Source organism: Callospermophilus lateralis, chromosome 4, assembly GCF_048772815.1.
Source record: "Callospermophilus lateralis isolate mCalLat2 chromosome 4, mCalLat2.hap1, whole genome shotgun sequence".
In the NCBI taxonomy this organism is placed as follows: domain Eukaryota; kingdom Metazoa; phylum Chordata; class Mammalia; order Rodentia; family Sciuridae; genus Callospermophilus; species Callospermophilus lateralis.
The window spans coordinates 158,114,226-158,137,716 of NC_135308.1; the positions used below are offsets into that span (position 1 = coordinate 158,114,226).

The 23,491-nt window shown below is 51.5% G+C and overlaps 1 protein-coding gene across 2 annotated transcripts; it reads right to left on the minus strand.

Annotated features, from left to right (window-relative positions):
* Positions 1–343: 343 nt before the first annotated feature.
* On the minus strand, positions 344–11,919 carry Dnal4 (dynein axonemal light chain 4). Of its 2 annotated transcripts, XM_076853322.2 has the most exons (5): positions 11,841–11,919; positions 4,211–4,408; positions 2,672–2,755; positions 1,347–1,445; positions 344–980 (listed from the first exon to the last, which is right to left on the minus strand). In XM_076853322.2, the coding sequence occupies exons 2-5, from the start codon at positions 4,277–4,279 to the stop codon at positions 642–644; spliced, it is 591 nt and encodes a 196-aa protein (XP_076709437.2). In that variant the 5' UTR covers positions 4,280–4,408; positions 11,841–11,919; the 3' UTR covers positions 344–641. The 2 variants fall into 2 exon arrangements, with proteins under 2 accessions (XP_076709437.2, XP_076709438.1); XM_076853323.2 differs by having other exon boundaries at positions 898–1,445.
* Positions 11,920–23,491: the final 11,572 nt, after the last annotated feature.

Sequence of the window (23,491 nt, forward strand, 5' to 3'; positions counted from 1 at the left end):
CTGCACTGCAGCCCTCACCCTGGCGGAGTCAGGGTAGGCTTCAGGCCTTGCCCTGCTGCCAGAGGGTCTCCATCTTTGCAGCCCCAACTCCCGGGGCCTGGCATCCACGGCTTTTGAATACACAACCGTTGAGCTGAGCGCCATTATGTGGCCTAAAAACGTCCTTACAGAGCTTGGTCTGGTTCCACCCAACAGCTTTCGCCCCTGACCACCCCTGACCACGAAGTATGGATGAGAAGGGCAGGGCCAGGGTGAGCGGCCGTGCGTGGCACAGGGCTTTGCATTTAGCCAGAACCTTCCCTAGGCCCCGGGGATCTGCCAAGCCTGAAGACACGGATCCCATCTAACCTTAAGAGGCTGCAGACCAGGGTCAGTTTTTGGTCATTTTAATTGTAAAAACCAAAACATTCATATAAATAAGACCGCTGTGTAAAATATGATTCGTCCCTTCTACTAAACCCTTCTCCCCACACTCAGAAAGAATATAGAAAACCCAGCAGAGATACGAAGTACAAATCAGCATGCGGTCCCTGATGAAAGCCACTGCAGGCCAGGTTCCCTGCTGAAGCGGCCTTGCGGTGAGAGCACTCCTGGCCCAGGCGTCTCACCCGAGGCTCAGTGACACCTCCAGTGCCCTGCTCTCACTGCGACTGCGCGGTTGGCGGAGGCAGCATACAAGGGTCATGCAGCCTGGGGCGGGGAGGGGAGGATGGGAGGACTGCTTGGTCCTCAGCCAAGGCCGGGCCGGGAGAGCAGGTCCAGTGGGATGTGGTGGCTTGTGCACCTGGGGTCCAGCTGGGAAGGGGCTTCTTTGGGGGGGTGATCACCACTTCCCCAGAGGACAAGAAGCTGCCCGTGTCCCTTGAGAGGACAGGCTCCTTCTTGGGGCCACTTTCATATGGACACAAGGACAGTGGGCATTTCCCAGCAGCACAGGGATGGAAGGCAGCGGGCTCCAGGGATGCCAGGGGACAGCCACCCTGGAGAAAGGTAGGATGGCGTGTCCTCAGAAGAAACCCACTCCCTACCCTGCCACCGTCACTCCCACCCTCCCTAAGGGAGAGGGCTGCCTCAGCCCCACCCGTAGCTTGGGACCCAGGGGGAGGGCTGAGAGCCGGGAGTGGCGACGTCAGCAAATTCACACACTGGCGTGGCTCAACACACTGGTACACAAGGACAAAAATAAAAGACCCCAAACTCCTTGGAAAAGCCAGGACCTGCCTGGAGCTGCTCCCCATCCCAGAGCAGGGGCAGGACAAAGCCCTGCAGGGGACAGAGTGTCAGGAGCACTTCCAGACACACACGGCCAGCGTGCCCCCGAAGTACAGGTAGAGGAGGTTCTTCACCTCGTGAGTGATCTCAAACCCGAAGCCCTCGCCGATCACCACGTGCCAGGAGGAGCCGAACTTCTTGTCCATGGTCTCTTTGATCATCTTGGCGGCGCTCTGGAAGGGAGAGGGAGCTCGTGAGGGGGCAGCGAGGGGCAGGCATCAGCTGGCACCACGGTCCTGGGGCACCATTTCTGTTGCTCTCCTGCTCCTAGAACCTTCAGGAAGGGCCTCCCCACAGGCCACCTCCTGCCAGGGCCATCACACAGCAAAACCAGACATCCCTCACCAGCCAGGAGGGAACCAGCGACGCGGGCGGGAGGGCTCGGGCTGAGGGCAGCCCCTGGGCTGAGTCGGCCTCTGTACTCAGTGCTGGCTCCTGGGCCAGGCCACCAAGTCCTCGTCTGTGAGCTGACAGGATGGGGCACAAAGCTGATCTTGGGACCACATGAAATGGCAGACATGAGAGCAGTTTGCAGACTGTAAGGGATTGTCATTGTCCCGCAGGGGCCTAGGGCTTTGCCCTAACGGGGCTCAGGGAGAGGCCAGACTGCTTGTCCTGGTCAGGGTGGCAGCCCACTGCCTTCAGTGCTGGCTCTCTCCGGAAGCGTCCCCAGCAGGAAGAGCAGGTCTGGCGAGGGGCAGAGCACCCGTCTTGCAGGGTGCGGCCCATGCTCCAGCATGGCTGTGTACCAGGATCACCTACCACCGTGACAGGCACACAACTGAGCCCTCTGTCCCCAAAGCCCAGTAAGTAAACCAAGGCTGCCCAGTAAGGAGCTGTGGCCACTGTCCTGAACTTACAGACTAGGTCGCTGGGCTCAGAGATGAGAAAGGCCGGCCTGAGAGTAGGGAGCAGGAGGGGCCGAGATGGGACAGGGACTTGGCCTGCTCGGCCAGAGCCAGGTGCCCAGGATCTGCTTCCCACCACCCCTGGAAACAAGCCCACTGGCCACATCCCGGCCACGGTGACAGTCCCTGGCATGGAGGGGGCCCTCGCTCCTCTGGATGGATGAATGGATGCGTGGATGAACGGCTGGGCGGGCCTCCGCTCGCCACTGAGATGGAGCCCTGGGGACTTCCCGGGCCAGCAGCCCACCTGAGGGTCTGAGGCAGGGCTGCAGAGACCCTCCGGCTTCTCTCCCTCTAGGCTGGGCGTGACCCTCGGTGCCCGGGCAGCAGCAGCCTCTTCTCTCCCTGGCCTCCAGACTGACTGAATCCCAGGAAGCCTTGGGCCTAGTCTTAGCAGGACCCTTTGGCACTGGTTACAGGGGTCGGGGGCCACTCTGTTCACACGCAGGGTCAGCAGAGACACGAGGGGCCGCCTGTGCTGGTGGCAGTACCTCATTGTTGTTGGAGAATTTCTCACAGGCTGTGACACACAGCTCCATGGTTTCCACTCGCATCTCCTCTGGCATGTCCGAGTGCTAGAGAGGGCAGGGGACAAACAAAGAGAGGCTTCTTATCCCACGGCCTGGCCTCCCTGGCTGGCCTCTCCGTTTCATGCTTAAGGCACGGACACCAGGTGACTTCCCTGGCACAGCCTCGGGCAGGGGACTCAACTCCTGACAGGCCTGCAGTTGAGGCCAAGGGGTGTGGCACAGAGTGGAGTCCAGGTGCTCTGGAGCCTAGGTGCCCTGTGAGGTGCCAAGGCCCAGCCAGGACAAGGGGAGAAGGGCAGGCCGGGCTTGGGGGCAGTGGTGGTGTGGCTTCCGATTAGACCTCTCAGAGCCAGAAGGCACAGCCTCACCACTCTGAGGGCTCCTGTGCCTCTGGCGCCTCTCCGGATGCTCTCTCTTAATTAGCTTGCTGGCTTCCTCCTCCCAGCTTCAGGAAGGCTGGCCGTGCCCACTCTCTGCTCCGGGGGACTTCGTCTGTGTCCTCTATACAGGGAGAGGCTTTCCGCACCTTCTTCCCCAGCGCTAACCTCTTCCTTGGGCTCTGGATTCCCATGTCCAACTACCCCCTTGACAACCTCATTTAGATGTCTGAAAAGTCACTTTCCCCCACAAACCTACTCTTCCTACATCTTCCCTTCCTTGGTCACTCTGGGAACAGTCCTCAACCCTCCTCCCCTCACTCGGGCCCCTCCCCCATGAGCCCTGCTGCCTCCAGGCCTCCTCCAGGCCCTACCCAGCCGCTGCTCCGTCTGGGCCTCCCTGCTTTCCCTGCTGCCACCTGGCGTCCCAATCTTAAAAAGCGATCCCATCACACCTTGGCTTAGGCCCTCTCCTGCTTCCCTGACCTCAGGACGCACCCGCATTCCTAGCCGCAGTCCTTCCTGCAGCCCCGCCAGGCCTGTCCAGTCTGCTCCCCGTCACACTGACCCTCATGTCCTGATGTCCTGCCCGCCGGGCCAGCCATGGGGCCTTTTTCTCTGCTGCTCCAGGATGCTGTGCCCATCCCACCTGGGCCTCCTGGGCCTCCTGGGCCTGCTGTTTCTCTGCTGGGAGTGTCCTCCCCCACAACTCTGCGAGGTCTACTCTCTAACTCCATTCTGGTCTCCGATCGAGGAGCTTCTCCAAAAATGCTGGCCTCTGCCTGCTCGCCCCGCACACCGGCTCTGTGTTGCTTTGTAGCACTTACTGTCTGCAACCGTGTCCTTTAAACATTCCTTTCACGTGGGCCAGGGACATCTGTCTCACATACCACCCTCTCCACAGTGCCCAGAACCATGTCCGGCATATAGCAAGAGGCCTAAATATATACTTGGCAAATGAATGAATGAATGAAAGGATGGATCACTGTGGCCCCCTGGATGTTTAGATTGAGCCAGCAGAGCCTCCTCCTCTTGGCACCGCCATCCTGTAGGGGACGTGCTTCACCCACCTCCCTCCAGGCTGCAAGGGCCCTGGGCTGTGTCTCCCTCCCACAGGGCTTACCCTGACCAGAGGGAAGGTCTGCAGGCGCTTATAGTCCGCCTCATCCTTCTTCCCTTCTGTTTCTCCCATGATCCTTCCCGGGAGGAGAGAGTGGGACTCTCAGAAGGTGCCGGCACTGGCAATGAGGACGCCCAGGAGACTCAGGAAGCACGCCCTGCCAACTTGGTGGGAGCAGAGAATGTCTTTCCCCAAGGGGTGCTGTAGAAAACAGGAAAACCAGGAGAGGAGACTTGGCTTTCGAACCACACATCACAAATTAGAAACGTCTCAGTAACAATTTGACACCTCCCCATCTTAACTCCCCCACATCCTTTCCCAAATGGCCAGCAAGTCTGCAGACGGAGGGTGAGTCAACGCGAGATGCTGTAAGAACACACTGTCATTGTCAAGATAGATGCTGACTGCGGGCCAGGCCCAGGATGGAGCCTCAAGCTAGCAATCAACAAACGCGGCTTCTCCTTGTGCCCACGACGCACCGGCTTTACTTTCCAGCAGACGTGGGCAGGAAGTTAAATGTTCAGGTGACAACTGTCAATCTGGGATTACTGCCAAGTGAGGGGTCCTCCCTGCAGGACCTGATCTGTGAGGACCTGGACAACACGCAGTACCTTCCCTGGCATACCAGGTCTATTGCCATCCCTGGCTGTCCCTCTCAGGTCACTGAGTTCTCTCTGGCTGGCCCAGAATTGGGCAGACTGGGTGCTGGTGATGGTTTGCAGTGACCAGCAGAGTAACCTGGGCTTCAGATTCCCCATCAGCAACCCAGGGACAGTCACGTCTCTCTCACAATGAGAAAGGGGCCACCACGAGAACTCAGTGAGACAAGGCACAGAAAGCAACGCCAGGCACGCGGTGGTACCTGTCATTCTCTCCATTCTCTCCACCTGCTTCCAGGGAGACCAAGGGAGAGACTGGGAATGACAGGAAGTTATAAAACTTATACCCATGCAGGGCCCCCACCAAATCTAGTATCAATAACAGAAGGGGCCTTTCCTAAAGAGATGGGCCTGGGTCCGAAATGACCGGGCGCACTGCTGGATGTCTGGATGTTTTGATTTCTCCTTATCAATGTATCAACTCAAAGGGCTTTGTAATCCCAGAAGCGGTACCGACACACGAGCACAGATCACTGCGACAGTGGAACTATTTTAATAATCTATATTGAACAAATCCAGCCAAACAACATTACAGCATGTCTCACTTTCCCAAATAAATTTACTTTTACTGCACCACTACTCAACTCAGGATGCCTGCCACAGGAACTAACTGGTAGGTGTAAATATTTTATTAAAAAACATTTTTTAGGGGGCTGGGGATGTGGCTCAAGTGGTGGCGTGCTTGCCTGGCATGTGTGCGGCCAGGGTTCGATCCTCAGCACCACATACAAACAAAGATGTTGTGTCTGCCAAAAAACTGAAAAATAAATATTAAAAAAAATTCTCTCTATCTCTCTCTCTTTAAAAACAACAACAACAACAACAACAAAAAACTTTTTTTAAGTCAGGGCCTCATCTTGCTCAGGTTGGCCCTAGACTCCTGGGCTCAAGGGACCTCCTGCCTCAGCCTCCTGAGTAGCTGGGACTGTAGGTGGGTGCTATTATGCCTGGCTAACAGGTAGAGAGTCACAGGTGATGTGCTGTGTTCCAGCCACCGTGCCAAGCGCTCCACATGCATTTATGCAGCTCATCACAATGATGACCCGGAAGTCAGGGCCTGGGTGAATGGAGGCAGGAGGCCTCACACGCCGGCCTGAGGCCAGCCAGCTAGGCAGCAGCAGAGGCAGGATGGCATCCAGGTGCTACCTTTGCATGAGCACTCTGTAGCTTTATTCTTTGGGCCTCCTGGCTTCACACGCGGTGGCATTCACAGCACGCTCACACCTGGCCACTAGTGTAGCTCGGGTGGTCCCACAGTGATGTGAGTTTTTGATCTTCCCTTTCAGTGTCCAGCGTTCTAAGGTGACTGTGACCCTTGGGTGCCAAGCACAGTTCCCTGGGCATGCTTTCCCGTCTGGGCTGGGCTCTCTGATGCTTCCGAAGCCCACAGCACCTCCCTTGGCTTTCCTGGGCAAGGCTGGCAGCCTGGCACCAGCTCTGCCACCGCACTACACTGGTATTTTCTGATTTCCCAGGGGACAGATGGCTCCTCTTATCTCATGATTCTGGGCATTTGAGCCACTCTGATATTGCAGTTTTTGTTTGTCTCTGCATGTGCTGGCAGATCACCAGCTCCATCTCGCTGGACTTTCTGGTCAGGTTTCTTATTTCGCAGAATTCAGTGGATCATTTATCTTTGCTCATTACGTTAAGGCCCTTCTCCAGTTCCGCCCTGTCCTGGAAGTTTTAGGATGGCCATTGTATTGCCTCCTCCTCCACCCTCCTCAAGGGGTGACAGAGCCGGTGGCTACCTTGATAATGAAAGTGTCCCAGGGCTCTCTGGGAAGTTCAAGTGGGAATGATTTCAAATGTGGAAGCAGCTGCTGAGGCATCTTCCACCTAATCATTTCAATTCAGTTCAATTCATCCTTGGAGCTAAAAGTGCCAGAAGCAGGAGGCCGGAAGGGACTTGAGAGCCACGGTGTGCGCCAACCCAGGTGGGCAGGGTCTGTTCTACCTACAGAGTCCTGCGGAAGCCCACGGGACCTCAGGGGCCTACCTGAGCCTATTCGTTAGGAACCAAAGAGGGAAAAGCTCCAGGACAGGTATGGGGCCTGGCCCAGAGGAGAGGACTGCTTTGGCCCACAAGTCAGAACATGTAGGTCTGAAAGCCAGTTCCAGAAAGGAAGTCCAATTCTTTTTTTTTTTTTTTTTTCCTGTGGTGCTGGGGATTGAACCCAGGGCCTTGTGCATGTTAGGCAAGCCCTCTACCAACTGAGCTGTATCCCCAGCCCAGGAAGTCCAATTCTTCCCACTTCCTGGCTCTCTGACCTTCGGCAAGTAATTTGCCTAGGCCTTGGTCTGCTCTGTGAAACAGGAAACTGATTCCCGTCTTCTCATGTTCAGAAAGCTGATGCAGGTCCACCTCGTGTGCAGGATATTACAGATGTTCAAGCTCTCTGCGCTGCTCTTGGCCTGTTCTCTGTGACCACCACCTTATTATTGGCCAAGTCTCGCTCAACTTTATTAAGGACTATGATTTATTATTGTAAATAGCCTTTCCTATACTACATGTACTTCTATTGTGTACAAGGGATGGGACTTACAGGGTTAAAATGTGTGGTTGGAGATCGTGTGTTTTCAAGTACAGAAAGGCACGAGGATTTTTTATGACACTGTATTATTATGGTCCAGCTGCAGTCATTCAGCCATGGTTGGAGAACCCTGCTGAAAGGATGCTACCCAAAATAGAAGGACTAGGCATTTTAATGACCTTATCAATCTCCCCTGTGAATGAGCACGTGCCTGAGAGAAGCCATGTCAGGCTGGAAAGAGCCTTTTAATAATGTAAGTGTGTCCACGCCATGGGACTCGAATGTGCTAGGTGCTGAAGCTCGGCCCCTCGCCACCTGGCCCCAAGTGACACACCAAGCCAGGGATAGCCTTGCTCTCCCAGGTGCCCTTTACCATCCCCCTCCCAGGTTCCTCTCGCGGCCTTGCCTAGAGGCGCAGGCAGGGCTCCCCCCGCGTCGCCAAGCCTGTTCTTGTGTGGCACTGGCCTCAGTCACCATTTTTTATTTTGCTTCTGAAGCCGTTATGGAGAACACATAAGAGGGCCAGGGTGCGTGGGAGGGGTGGGGAAATGAGTGGACTCTGGGAAATAGGCCAAATGTATCTGCTGGCTCCATGGGTGGGGGAGCCCAGTCACTCACGGCCTTAATCACAGCTTTCCACGATCTAAGGCCTACAATGCGTCTGACAGACCGCAGGCCACCAGCTTGTCATGGTGGTTCCGAGAGCAGCCTCCACGGCAGGTCTGATTCACATCTCGGTTCTGCAGAAGGGAGGTCAGACAACTGCCCACTGCTCCCGGCCTTGGTTCTCTCAGCTGGGACCAGGAGTAAGAGGGGCCTCCCCTCCCAGAGGGATCAGTTCTGTCACTGATGGGAACCTTCCATATCCTTCCTCATAGACTAGCACTCACACTTCGAAACATTCAGCCCAGCAAACCAACATTTCCCAAGTTCCTACTGTGTGCAAACCACCGTGCTAGTGTTGGAGGAGGAAGGTCACAAGGTGCAGGCCCAGGTGGCAGGGTATGGTCACTTTGTGCCTTTACACGCATTTTCTCCCTTCCACCTGGTGAGGCCTACGAGGGAAGTACGAGCAAACTATGAGCACCCCACTCAGACCAGGCACCTGAGCTCCGAGGCTGTGGCTGGCCCAAGGTGCACGGTCAGCAAGGGCCGAGCCAGGACCTGAGCCCAGATCTATTTTCTGACTACTTCCTTCTCTGTTTTCTCCCTTGTCACTCCAGTATTGGCAGCCATGAGTGCTGCCATCTGTGTAGGCCAGCCTCCTGCTCCCAGCCTCGGCCTGGATGCACGCATGTGCACCTTGGTCACGCACATCCTTTTCCTGACACGCCTGTGCTCCACCTTCTAGCAAACAAACGAACAAAGCTGGGAGGTGAGGAGGAAGGGCCATAGCAAGGGCAGGGTGGAAGGTTGGGCTTCCCAGAGGCCTGGGGCTCTCAGACCAGCTGAGTGGGGGGCAAACCCAGGGTGTCAGTCTTCATTGTGCTAAGTAAGAGCATTAAACACGTCGCCTGCCGTACAAGAGGGAGATGTGATGGGAAGAAGGAGTCGACTGCAGAAGGAAGGTCAGCTCCTCTCGAGGAAAGACGCCACCTTTCACACACACACAGGCTGTTCTGTTTGTTTTGTTAACACTGTCCTTCAATTTTCTCACTTTACTGAGGTCCAGTGAAAACTGCATGTGCCTTAGACATGAGAGGGAGGAGGAAGAAAATAAGGGAAAGAAGCGGGGTGAGAGGTGGGGGAGGGAGGGGACATCTGTCGACTAGTAGAGATTCAGTTCCCACAGCTATCTGTGTCTAACACCATGTGATAAATGACACTGACTGGGGTGGTACCTCCTTGTGGACATACCCAAATTTGGATGAAATCCCAAACACGTTTGTCAAGATACAGAAAGTCACGGCCATGCAGCCACCAGCGCCGAGCGAGAGCAGCTGCGTGCAGGCGGCAGTTCCCCCACCCCTCGTCTTTCCCACTTGGTGGAACAGATTTGAACGCAGGGACTAAGAATGACATTATCACGGAAAGAAATTGGACTCAGCCAGCACTGATTTATTTCTTAAAAACTCATTCACAATTGCTAATTGCCGGTGACATCTCACAACCGATCACGACTTGGCCAAGCCTGTGAGTCCAGACAGTTCCCTGAGGCTGAGGGACTTCATCTGGTCTCTTCTAGATGTCCCGGAGCACAAAGACCACATGGCAGAAGTCCAAGAAATATGAACATTGTAATTACATTATATTTCAGGAGCTGGGGATATAGCTCAGTTGGTAGAGTAGAGTGCTTGCCTCGCTTGCAAAAGGGCCTGGATTCAATCCCTAGCATCACACACACACAAAAATTATATTTCATTAGCCTCTGAGAAGGGAGAGGACCTATCAAAGCTATCCAATCACATTTAAGGAAACTGACCTTAAGCCAGGTACCAGGAGGGGCATTCTACACACAGGATCTCTTTTATTCCCTCAGGAACTATCTGGCAGGCACCATTATTCCTATTCTACTGAGGAGCACAGAGCCTGAGTAAAGGAGATCCTTTACCCAGCTGATAAATGGAGGAGTTGGGATTCCAACCCAGGTATATATGACTTCAACTACTTTAAGCAAGAGAGCCCCTGCCTTCAAGGAGTTTGCAGTCAAACAGACCAACATGCATGCCTCAAGGGGTTATGGTTCACCGTTCCAAAAAGGGTCACAAGACAGATGTAGAGAAGAGGGAAGAAAATTCTGGAGGGGGAGAAGGAGGCTAAGAGAGGACAGCAAGAAAAGCTTGGGGATGGGGGCAGTGGCAGCACTGGAGTCAGGCCTTCAAAGGTAAGTGGGATCCTGACAGGTGAGCAGGTGAGAAGCCTTCCAGGCAGTGAGATGACCGAACAGTGGCACCTAGGCACCTAGGCAGAAAGTGCAAAGCATTTTCTGGGGAAATGCAATAGTCCAATTTGACTACAGTATAGAATTTGGCCAAAAAGAAAGAAATAGGCTAGGGTTGGGTTGTGGAAATGTAAAAGACCCTAAAACCCAGGCTTAAGAAGTGGATTTTTTTTTTTTTTTTGGCGGGGAATGGGAAGCCCTTTAGAGTGTCCTTGGTGGTTGGTGTCAGGGCTGTGTGTTTTGGTGGGTTGTGTGTTGCTGTCACCATCTCATCTGTGGAGAGAGGAGACAGTGACAGCAGTCAGGAAGCCCAGGTGACAGACATTAAAGACCTGAGCCAGGGTGGTCTTTAATGGAGAGGAATGGAGAGGATGACAGGTTCAGAATAACCTGACAATTGCCCAAGTGGCATGGGCACAGTAGAGTGATTGCGGATGCCCTAGAAGGATGAGTAGGCTACTGACAGACACCAGGGAAACCAGCAGAGGGGTGGGAGAGAAGGCCAGCTTGATTTTAGAACTATTAGGTTTAAGTCGCTGACAAGATGTGCAAATGGCAGATTTAGTCACGAGTAGGAAATCGCTGAATCATGGATGATCAGAGGCAGAAGGGAAGCCATTGAGTCCCACCAGGTGCATCACTGTATTAATTGCTTCCTGCCTCCTCATCCGTATCCCTAACCGCAAAGCACAGGCAAACGATCAAAACTGGAGATGCGGATCTGAGAATCAACTGGAGAAATGACAGCTGATGCTGTTGGAAATTGGTTCATACTTCCCTGAGCGGGGGAAATGTGGGGAGGGAAGAGAAACAAATACTGACTCTACATTGGGCGGGACTCTGTACTTCAATTCATATCCTCAGAATTCCCAAAGGAGATGCACTGGTTTCATATATGCACAGACTGGTGCCCAGGGAGGTTAGGTAACTTGCAAGGGTCCTGCAAGCAGGAATCTAAAGCAGGTTGGCCAGTTCTCCGCATCACACACACTTCCTCCCACCGAGAAAGCATCCTCAGGAAAACCTACAGTGGGGTCTAAGAATAATATCCTTGGACGCCAAGTCCAAGAGGCCTTTTGAGATCATTCAAACCGAGTTCTCATTTACAGATGGGGAGTCTGTGTCCCCAAAAGAGTAATGACCAGTCCAGAGTCCCACTAGTTGCCAACTCTCCAAACCAAGCAGTCTTGGGCCGAGGCGAAGGTGACCATCAGCCCAGACGCGGAAGGTGGATTACTTCGCGAAAGGTTGGGGAATCGCGGTGCTGGGGGAGTCGGATCAGAGAGGCTGAGCGAGCCCAAAGCTGGACGGGGCGCCGGGTAGTGGGGAGAGGCGGCCTGCACAGTCGCGACGGCGAATCTGTCGCGACCCAGCACGCAGGTCCCCCTGGTGGGTTTGCGGGGAGGAGGGGGGGAGGTCCTGGGGCTGGGGAACAGCAGGCAGGAGACTGAGGTGGGGCCTCGGCGGTGGGCGAGGCCTCGTCCGCCCCGCGTTGCCTCCCGCCCTCCCTCCAGGCCAGCCCTCCCCGCCTGGCTGCCCGCCGCGCCCCGGGGCCTCACCTGCTCCCGAGGGGGCCGGAGCCGGGGCCGCAGCCAGCGCACCCCCGCCAGGGTTGTCAAGGAGCAAACAAGAGTGTCTTAGCAACCAGCAAGGAAGTCCTGCCCCCTCACCGGACGTTGACAGGAATTTAACTTGTTATTGGTGTATAAAAGTGTCAATCATGTGGAAGGGACCTACGACGCACGGGTTTGCACGGAAGGGGGCGTGACTTACAGGCTAGGGAGGCGGGGCTTCGCTTATAGTCGTCTTAAGTGTGCCCGAGGAGCCAGGGACAGACAGAAGTTCTCGGTTCGGACGGACGAACTTGGAGAAGCGGTATTACCTTGGGGTTTTTTCGACATTTGAAATAACAAATGCAAATTTTACTGGCTTCGTGACACTGAGCTGCTACTTTATTAGGCTCTCAGAAGCCCACTCAGTTCTCACCTCAGTACTTTTAGGTGGTAGGATCCACGTTCCCTCCCGAACTAAAGTGAAGCTAAGGAACCACTTAAAGGAAACAAGGTAATGACACTGGAGAAGAACCCAGGTGCTCTTTCCATCGCGCCACACCCTCCTCCAAGGTCGCCCAGTCCTGGTCGCTCTCTCGGGAGGACAATTAACGAAAAATTAGGAGAAGGGGAGGGGGAAGAGCCAGAAGATTACATTGCAGATTACATTGGGTGGATCAAAGGGTGCGTGAGGGACTCCATAATTTTAAAAATTTACTTCATGCTTACTTTGGGGTTGAACCCCTATTAGTCCCTGGCAGTTACTGGGAGCTCAGCCATGGCCAGGTGTTAGTGATTCAGAGAGTAGCAAGATGAGCACCTTGATTCCACCAAAGGCACAGATCAGTAGGGACAGAACAATTCTTTCTTTTGCTAGTGTGGTGCTGGGGATTGATCCCAGGGCCTTGTGCATGTGAGGCGAGCACTCTACAACTGAGCCATATCCCCAGCCCAAGAGACAGAATGGTTCTATGGGGGACTATTGGGGGCTCCCGTGAAGCTTGGATGTAGAGCAAGTGTAGTGCAGGTAGGAGGCCAGGGGAGTGAGGATCCAGAAGGAAGTAGGAGTAGACAGAAGGAGTTCAGATGCTGGGTTCAGGAACTCCAGTCCTCCCCCAAGTGAGGGAGGAACGGGGGAGAGTGGCTGTTGGAGGATTTCAGGCAGGGCAGTAACAAGTCTTATTTAAGATCCAAGAAGATCACTTAGGTGGTGAGGACAGTGGGCTGGATTTGGAGGGTGTAGACAGAAGGCAGCTACAATGATTTTGGTTTTGAGACTTGGCAGCTTGAAGTGCACTAGGTCCCTGCCGTTCCCAGCTTGCAGCCCTGGCGCGTTGTGAGGGTCCATGGAATGTGTCACTCAGCCTCCAGACTTCCTTAGTCCTCTTTGCCAGCTCACTCTGGGAGATGGAAGGTGGCCTTTGAGTGAGATGATGCTCTCACTTCCGCCTCTCACCCAGACTCCTCCAGCAGGGGGTCCACATCTGCTGTCTTCTTTTTCACCTCCCCTTCAGTCTTCAGCCTGTTGCAATCTGGCTTCCACTCCCACAACACCACCCAAATTGCCTCTTTCACAGTTGCCAGTGACCTCCTGAGCCGTGGGATCTGAAAGCCCCACTTTCCAGCTTTACGTTCCTGCCTCCATCGGTCTGTAGGCTGAAATCTGCTCTCCATGACCCCCTCAGGCAGCTGTAGCATGGAGTCAGCGCCTTAGAACTCTACAGTGCAGATTCCAAGGCCCCACTGCACCAGAATGGTGAGGGGTAGGAACATGGACCTTCCCAGGCACATGGGTGCACACCCACGGTTGAGAGTTGCTGCTCCATCCTGACACCCGCTCCTGCATCTCCACAGACCTCCCTCCCTTTTTGGCCCCTTTCTTGGGCTTGTCTCCCTTTGCCCTCTGTGCTTCACCAGCGCTCTCAAGTTTCTTGCTACCTTGAATCACCTACTTATTCCTCAGTAGCAGGGTTTCCTTCCATCTCATTCCCCAGTCATCCGGATTTGAATGGACGGATTGAGTGGTACCTGTAAGCAGGTGGGATTTAGCTGGAGGAGGTGGGTCCCTAGGGGTGGGCCCTGGAAGGGTGGGTCTTTCCTCTGGTCCTTTCCCCTCCATCCCTGCTTCCTGGCCACCACACGGTGGGCAGCGCACCTCCGCCACACCCTTCCTCCTTGATGTCCGCCTCAGCTGGGCCCAGAGCAATGGAATCATTGACCATGGATTGAACCTCTGAAACCATGAGCCAAAATGAACTTTTCCTCTTCTAAGCTCTTCTTGTCAGGTATTTTGTCACAGCCCAAAGCTGACGAACATAGCCCACCTCTGGCCAGTCACATCTGCCAGGTCTGACTCCTGTCTCCCAGTACAGGCCCTCCTGGCCACGCTCGGGGCCCTCCCCACGTGCACCACACCACGATCCTGGCTGTGTTGCTGCCCAGCTTTCTGGCAGGACTCCCCGTCTGCAGTCTTGCTCTGTCTAATCATCCTCCATACCAGTCCCACCTGTTTAACAACTTCCCTCCTCCACGGAGCCCCAGCGCTTGCCAGGTGACATCCACGTGCCGTGACCTGGTAGTCAAGGCCCCTCGTGTGGGCCGTGGTACCCACATCTCTCTCTTTCATTTGTTCTAATTAGTCATACAAGACAGTGGAATGTGTCTTGACACAGCATACGAAATGGAGTTTACCTTCTCATTCTTTTAGTTGCTATATCTCCTCTTGCTGCTCCATCCCGTGAGCTTTATGCCCCAGACGCCGACTCTCCCTCCTCTCCCCACCCTCCAGGCTGTTCTCACCTCCCTTCTTACACCCTGCCCCTACTCCTCCTTCACCCTCCTTTTTGTTAGAGGAGTTAATAAGCTTTTGGCCTAAACTTGCCACATTGGGATCCCATCATGTGTAATCAGAAGAGCCCTTTGTGTTCCTGTCTGATGTGGTGCGTGTTTCTGTCACTGTCTTCCCCTCTGTTCCCTATGGTTTAATTCTGCCTCCTCAGGGCTCTTGAAGAGCAGGACCTGGTCCTCTTCATCTTTCCACCCTGTGTTCCTCACAGGACCCAATAGAGAGCAGGCTCTCGAGGCCCCTTTATGCCTCATGGTGGGACGTGTGACTCAGCTCATGGCTTGTGTCCTTTCCCAGAGCAGAGCTGGCTCCATGCTAGCTGTGACAAATCTGTGTCACAACTCCCTGGGGCTCATTCTTGGTGGCTCTCGACCTGGCTCGGTTCCCTAAGTAGCCTACTTCATGATCCCAGAACTTTCTCCCTGCCTTTTCCTCCTGCCCTGTTCACTGAAATTTAACCATTCTGATTCCTTGTTTCTAAAGAGCCAACTTTTGATGTTATTCTCTTTATAGTATTTTTCATTTTCTATTTTATTAGTTTCTGCTATTATCTTTATTATTTTCCTTCTTTTTTTTTTCCTGTTTCCCAATATACACTTCTAGGCTAAAAATTTCCCTCTGCATCTCACACGTTTTGGTATTCCATATTTTCGTTGTCATCTGACTCAAATGGTCTAATCAAAGAGGTCCCTTCCTTGATCCACATTCATGGATCCGTGAGTCATTTGTGTTTTGCTTCGTTTGTGAACATCTGGGCGTTATGTAGCTTCTTCTATTATTGATATCTGGCTTCACACCCCGTGTGCTTTCATTCTCTAGAGTTTATTGAAACTTGCTTTCATCCGGCATATCATTAGCTGTGCATTAGCTTCCTGCTGCTGCCACACAAATTACAGCAGACTTAGTGACTCCACACAAACTTGTCATCTGTGATGGTCCTGGAGGTCAGATGTCTGAAATAGGTCCTGTTGACCCACAATCAATGTCCCCAGGGCTGCATCCCTCCTAAGAGAGACTCTTGTTTCCTTGCTTTTCCAGCTTCCAGGGGTTCCTGCTGAGAGCCATTAGCCAAGTAGGTATGACAATTTCCTTGCCAGCGTACCCCATATTGCTTAGAGGAAGGACTCGTGGAAATGGACTTGCCTTGGACATTTTGCAGTGACATTGCATGTAAGGTGACCTTGCTCAAGGACCAGGGCGGATCAGGGTTTAGGGCTCTCCTTGGGTTTAGGGCGGTTCCAGGTTTAAGGGAATAGGGCGTATCCTGCTGCCTGAGGCGTGCCCGTTCCTGTAGTTCCCATGAGTTCTCCCGGGATTCAGAGAGTATTTGGGATTTTCCCCCAGAACATGTTTGCCCCCAGAACGTGTTTGTAGAGGGCCGGTGTGAGTTTGGGAATAAAGAATTGCTGTTTGAATCTACAAAGCTGTGAGTGGCTCGTGATTTTGTGCCCAGCCAGACTGCGGCAGGTTCCTTCTTGCCTTGGGTCATGGCCCCATCCATCTCAAGGCCAGCAACCATTGGTTGAGTCTCCAATTACCTCTCTCTGACACGCTCTTCCGCCTTCCTCCTCCGTATGTAAGCACACACGTGAAGACATTGGGTTCATCTGGATAATCCAGGATCCTGTTTCCTCTGATTAGCCACAGTAATTCCATCTGCAGCCTTAATTTCCTTTGCCATTGCCTGTCACTAAGCTTTCCATTCTGTGACAAAATTTCTGAGAAAAACTAGGTAAAGAGAAAGCTTTATTTTGGTTTCAGAAGTTTCAGCCCATGGTCATCTGACTCCATTGCTTTTAGGTCTGTGATGAGGCAGAAGCAACATGGCAGAACTGCTCACCTCAGGGTGGCCAGGAAACAGAGAGCTGCAGAAGGGATTGGGGACAAGAAGCACCCTTCAAGGATGCGCCCCCAATGCCCTCCTTCCTCCACCTCACCCCCACCTCCCAATAGTACCCTGAGTTGGGGATCAAGTCTTCAACACATCAGCCTTTGGGGGGACGATTAATATCCAAACCCAGATGCCTTGTGACATAGTGACAGTCTCTGGGGATTAGGGTGTGGTCCTCTTCGGGAGGAGGTATTATTTTGCCCTGTCATAATCAGTAAATTTTCCCTGTGAAATTGCAAGGGATGTCTACTCGGTAGTTACTTTGTTGGGTCAAAATTGTTGATCATTTTGTTTAAATTTTCTGTACCCACTGTTGGGAGTCTCCCTGAGAACTCCCCAGGCCTTTCAAACATGGCGGTGGGCAAATTGCCAGTGGGCGGCTAGAACTCCCTGGGCCTTTCAGATAAGGAGCCCTTAATGCAATATGGCAGTGGGCAAGTTGCCAGTGGGTGGATAACGAGTTGTTTTGAAAACCCTCTAATTGGTCCTCCTGTCTTCTGCGCTTGTGGACAGTTCGTGCCCCCCATGAATCTTATGCAGGGTGGATGTGCATGCACAGTAAGGTGATGACCTGACCTTTACTATGATTTACCCAGCTTCCTGGTTTAAGATAGCTGACTCTCACTTTCTATATAAGCTAGCACCAGCTTGCAGTAAAGTGCTTCATCTTTGTCAAAGCTATCTGTGTGTGTGCCTTTTAATCTCCGAGGATGAACCTTGGCCTTTCACCCACATTGATATTTTTGTCTGTCCTACAAGTTATTGTGAAAGGGTAAAGTTTCTTAGCTGCAAGGCCTGAGTTAAAGTGTAAAAGACCGGGCATTGTATTGTTAAATTCCTCTGCTACACCCAGAACCTGAAATTCCTGAGGCCGTTAAGACAAGCCTACTGGCCATTTAGCCTAGGGCCCTGTGCAGCTTGTCACGTAAGCATACAGGGCCCGAACCAATCAGTTTAAATGTGTACCCCGCTTAGGAGTGACCAATCACCCCTGCCCAATCTGTTCCCACCAATGAATGTGCTAATCATGTCTCAGAGTTGTTGTTCAATTTTCCTGGGCCTCATGATGATTTGTTCTGATGTATGCAAATCCCCCGCCCTCCCCAAAAAGTGTACTTAAGCGCTGCTCAACCCCTGCCCGGGGCTCTTGGCTGCTTTCCCTTCTTGAGTGGGCCGGGAGCCCCAGTGCGTTGGATTGGATCCTCAATAAACCCCCACCTGCTTATTGCATAAAGTCAGTCTCTTGGTGGTCTCTTTCTCCGACACTTCGCCGGACCCTTATAATTGAAAGAGGTGTGTTAAACTACCCCACTATGATTTTGGATTTCTAGATTTTTCCTTTTGGTTCTGTCACTTTTTATTTTGTATATATGGAACTATGTTCATATGTGCATTCAAATTTATAATAGTTATATCTTCCTAAGAGATTGACTGTTTTTTCCCTGCAGTGTTGGGATCAAATCCAGGGCCTCACATATGCTGGGCAAGTGCTCTACTGCTGAGCTAGACCCCCACCCCCAAAACTGACTCTTTATCATCATGAAATGTCCCTTTTATCCCCAGCTGTGCTTTTTGTATTAAAGTGTACTTTACACTAAGTATACCAACTTTTACTCAATATTTTCACAGTATGTATTTTTTATCCTTTTAATTTGAATCTTTCAAATGACAATTTTAAATTCAGATTGACATATTAATTTTTCATTGGAATATTTATCTTTTTGTATTTAAAGTAATCAATCAGGCACATTAAATTTATTTTATTTACTTTAACCTTTTTTTGTGCTACTGTTATTAAATGTAGCTTTTACTAAAACCTTGACCCAAATGCCAGCAACTTCAGAGAAAAAAATTGGGTGGAGAGAAGAGTTATTTCACTTAGGAAAAATAACCACTCTATTTTTCCTGATCTTTGACACCCACAATTTAAACATAAACAACTGCTGTAACACTTTAGACATCTCCTATGTACTGGAGCAGTAACAAGATCTAAATACGATTAGGCTTTTAAACACTAGGTCAAGGCTTTACATAAAAATACCACTTTGCTCCCCCCCCCAAGTTTCTAAAATATCACATACTTTATCTGTATCTGCAACCATCTGGGAATCTTTAGGAAACTTTTATGCATAATCTTATTCCTAATACCTGGCTCTTTAAACTCAGTGACAAAAGATTGACACCTCCAAAAAAAAAAAAAAAAAAACGATGGCCAGGGAGATGTCATCTGAGATGGGCGTTGGAGGCAGTTCCTCACCTTCCAGGGCTAGGGTGTGGATCTGTGCACTGTCTGATAGTCTTCTCTAAATTCTTGATTAAATCAGCAAATTTCCCATTTGTTTTCTATTGTACCACCTTTTCTCTCACTTTTCGGTCTTCTTTTGAATTTTTATCATTCCATTTTTTTTGTAATAACTTGTGAGTCCCATGTTAATACACAGTTCTTTTAGTGATACCATAGGACAAATAACAGTGCTCCTAGGCATATTAAAGTTTAATGTAAATTCATATTTTTGCTACTTCCAGGACAAAGGAAGGACATTGAACTACTTTACCTGTGTGTGTCTCCCCCACCTTTTGTTCCTGTTGGTGTCATGGGTTTGAAACCTCACAAGACGTAATTGCTTTTGTTTTTTTCCATCAATATTTACTTGGTACACAGCCATCCTTTTTGGTGGTCTCCATTGGAATCTCCATGCTCGCCTCAGGGATTACTTTCTCTCCCCTGATGCACTTTCTTTAGTATTTCCTTCAGGGAAGCTCTGCTGGTGAGGCCGGCCTCGAACTCTCCCTCCTCCTGCCTTCACTTCCTAAGCCGGTTATGGGAGTGCACAACACGCCTGGCTCAGAGTCCTCTCTGTCTTATTTCTGAAGGATGTTTTCAGTGAATACAGAATTCCATGGAGCCAGTTATTTCCTTCCAGCACTTGGGAGATTTCTTCCTTTCTCCCTTCCTTTTATAGAAAAGTTATTGTCTTACTCCATTTTGTGCTGAGTTTTAACTGAGACTGAGTTGTTTGTTTTTAGTTTTTTGATACTGGGGATTGAACACAGGGACTCCTTAGTATTGAGCCACATCCCCAGCCCTTTTATTTTTGAATTTTGAGACAGGGTCTTGCTAAGTTTCTGAGGCTAGTCTCGAACTTGCAATCCTCCTGCCTCAGCCTCCAGAGTAACTGAGATTACAGGCATGCAGCACTGCACTCTGCAAGACTGAGTGATTTATAAGGAACAGGAGTTTATTTCCCACAGTTCTAAGGCTGGGGAGGCCAACAGCACGGCACCTGCAGTTGGTGAAGGCGATCTGACTGTGCATCCCACAGCTGAACAGGGTGGGAAGGGGAAGAGCATCAGAACCAGAGGGAGCCACCTTGGCCACTACGACATTAGTGCACCAGGGGCAGAGTCCTGTGACCTCCACTCCCTTGTTGAACCTGCCTGTCTGAGCTGCTGCACTGGGGTTGCATTTCTAACGTGTGAGCTTAGGGGACACATTCAAGTCACAGCAGGAAGCTATCCTTCTTGCTGTTGCTTCTTGGAAAGTAGAACATCCTTCTCTGGGTGCTTTTAAGATCTTCTTCTTGTCTTTGATTTACGGTTTTTTCACTTTCAGGCCCTCATTGTGGTGTTCTTTGCATTCCCCATGTTTGGAGTTCCTGAGGTTCTTGAACCTGTGGCTTAATGTATTTCGATGGTTTGAGGAAAATTCCTAGACACTATGTGTTCTAATGTCATTTCTGCCCTGATCCCACTTCCCATTTCCTCGGGCTCCCTGTGTGTCAGGCTTTGCGCGGTGCCTGATGTTTGCTTCACCCTTCTCGGCACTCCATGTTCCCCTCGTTTGGTTTGATTTCTTGAATAGAGATTCCTCCCTGCATCTGGCCTGTTGTTAGATCTATTAAGTTCACAGATTTGGGTGGTGTATTTTTCAGTTCTCAGATTTCCATTTGATTCTTTTTTCATTCTCTGTTGAAATTCTCCAGTTTGTTCTCTAATGTCCCAAATAGAATAGCCTTCCAGTGTTTCAATTACGAAAGTGACTTCATAATTGCTTTCAAGGGTCTTATAACTCCACTATTTGGATCTCTTAATTTTTTTATTTTTTACTTTGAGATAATTGTAGATTCCATTCTGGTGTGTGTGTGTGTGTGTGTGTGTGTGTGTGTGTGTGTATCAAAGTGAGATCTCTTGTGTTCTTACCCGAGTAAAACATCACCAAGGTATGGACTCAGATGCGACCATATCCAGATTCCCTCCACTTTTACCCGTGTGTGTGTTTCTATTTCTATGCACTTTTATCAGATGACTTTAAATGTTGTTCCCCCCTGTGGAAATTCAGCCATTCAGTTTGTTTCTGGATATGTGATACTTTTCTATTGAATGCCAAATCATGTATAGCAAATATCTTACAAGCCTGGCAATGTTGTAGTTCCAGCTACTTGGGAAGCCAGAGTAGGAGGGTCATTTGAGCCCAGGAATTCCGGACCAGCCTGGGCAATGTAGTGAGACCTCACCTTAGGGGGAAAAAGTAAAATAGTGTTTTCTTTATTGCTTCTTTCTTTCTTGCTTGCTTCTAGAAAGCTGCCGGTGAACTGGCTGATACTGTAATTCAGTTGATGAATGGAATGGAAGCTGGTAATCCACAGAAGGACTGGATGTTTGCAGGGTACCTATTGTGAAGCTGTGACCCTGGCTGGGTGCAGTGGCACATCTATCATCTCAGTGACTCGGGAGGCTGAGGCAGGAGGATTGCAAGTTGGAGACCAGCCTCAACAACTTAACAAGAAAGACTGTGCCTCAACATAAAAAATAGAAAGGACTGTGGATGCAGCTCAGTGGTAAAGTGCCCCCTGGTTCAATCCCTGGTACACAAAATAATAATAAACTAACGCTTTGGGGCCCCCTGAAAGTCTGGGTCATTTGCCAGAGTGCATCCTCCTGAACCTGGAGTTCTTCTCAGCTGGACGCTCTACACCTCTTTGGTATCTGACTTCTAGGACAGTTGGCCAGCTGTGGGACACAGCCATTTGTGGGAGGTGCCTGCAATGGCGGGCTCTGCCCTGAGGTCAGACTCACCCTCTGCACTTCTCATCCCTCACATTGGTGTCCCTCAAACCGCCTGTGGTTGGCTCCTCCCTGGTGCCTTCCTTGGACGTCTTTTTTTTTTTTTTTTTTTTTAATATTTATTTAGTTGTAGATGGACACTCAGTACCTTTATTTACTTTTATGTGGTGCTGAGGATTGAACCCAGTGCCTCACATATGAGAGGCAAGCACTTGACCACTGAGCTACAGCCTCGGCGCCCCTTGGACATCTCAAACATGCCCTTCGTTTTCTCCTGGGCTTCTCAGCGGGGAGTGGGAAAACTCTGCCAGCTGTTGTTTTGATACTCTGAAAGGACAGGGGACCCAATCACAGACACCTAGTGTGGCATCTGTGTGCCACAGCCTGGATGTTGAACAGCCCTGTGTTAAAAGCTCGGTCCCCACAGGGACTCTACTGGGAGAGGGTAGCAGTGTTGGTGGCGGGGGCTATGGGAGGTCCTTAGATCATTAGGAGTGTGCTTGAAGGGGACTGTGAGACCCCAGGCTCTTTCTCTTTGCTTTCTGGCCATGAGGTGGGTGGCTTGGCTCTGCCACATGCCCTCCATGACGTGCTGCCCAGCCACAGGCCCAGAACAACAGAGCAGTTGACCACTGACTGGAACCTATCAAGCTGTGAGCCCAAATAAATATTTTCTTTGTGAACTGACTGTCTCCGGTATTTTGCTACAGTGTCAGAAGCTGGCTCACATAGCAGGCTTTTTCCAGAGTCAGACTGAATTAAAATTCCAGTGTGAGCCAGCATCCCGGCTACTCGGGAGGCTGAGGGAAGATTGAAGTTCAAAATCAGCCTGGGCATTTGAGCAAGGTCTTCTTTCAAAATAATAAATAGAAAGGGCTGGGATGTAGCTCGGTGGTAGTACACTGGCCTCATGTGTGAGGCCTTGGGTTCCATTCCCAGGCCTGCCATTCGCAAATTCTTGGGAAATCTGTGAACCTTAAAGCTCCTGTGGGTTCATGCGCTCATGAGAACTGCACAGAGTGAGTTATGAACGCATATTTTTAGAATAGATTTAACAAAAGGACATATGATATTTTAAGAAACCTGTAATACAGGCAGCGTTCCCAGCCTTGTCCACGGATCAAGCAGAGGAGACAACGTCCACCTGGGATCCTGAGAACCGTTAGGCCACCTTAAACTGTCCTGTGGTCACCATGCCGATGCCATCCCCACGCACTTTCCCACCCCACCCCCACCAAATCCTCTTTGACTGAACAACCCGAGACCCTGATGCCTGTGCTGCCCTCCCGCGTTGCCCGTCTGAGCCTTGCTGTCTTCTGCAGCTGGCGCGTCAAGGACACGGTCATCCTGAGCGAGGCCCCTCTCCAAGCCCCTCCAGGAACCAAAGCCATTTTGTTTAAGGGAGGAGACACTGGGGGGAAGTGCGCGCCCGCTGGGGTGACAAAGCAATGGGGGATGAGTTGGTCACTTGGGGGACACGTTTTGGAGATGGTCGAGGGGAAGGGCTCTAGCTCACAGCGCCTCTGAGAGAAGCAGGGACAGGTTAGGGTGACAGGAGGAAGCTGAGGAGTGGGCTCCAGCTGGTTCACGGGCACCTGGAGGTCGTGAGGAGGGAGGGACCGCGTGATGGCCTTGTCCCCTCCAGGAATGAGGAGGTACAATTGATGTGAGGCACAGGGCTGGGGTGCGGGGTTGCAGAGTTGAGGACAGGGACAGTATAACGTAGCCTTAGAGAGTGCTTGGGTCGCGGGGCAGGGAGACGCAGCCCTGGGGACCTCGGGCCTGAAGTTCAATGGGAATCAGGGGGTGCCAGGGCTGGGCCTCCCCACACAGGACTCAGCTGTGCAGAGCTGGGAAGCA

Excerpts from the sequence above, each read along its gene's own strand:
- Dnal4 (XM_076853322.2), bottom strand. The coding sequence starts at position 4,279 with ATGGGAGAAACAGAAGGGAAGAAGGATGAGGCGGACTATAAGCGCCTG. Across the intron at positions 2,756-4,210 it reads AGACCTTCCCTCTGGTCAGG|CACTCGGACATGCCAGAGGA; the intron begins GTAAGCCCTGTG and ends TGCCCTCTCTAG. Across the intron at positions 981-1,346 it reads GGTTTGAGATCACTCACGAG|GGTGGCTGTCCCCTGGCATC; the intron begins GTGAAGAACCTC and ends ACCTTTCTCCAG.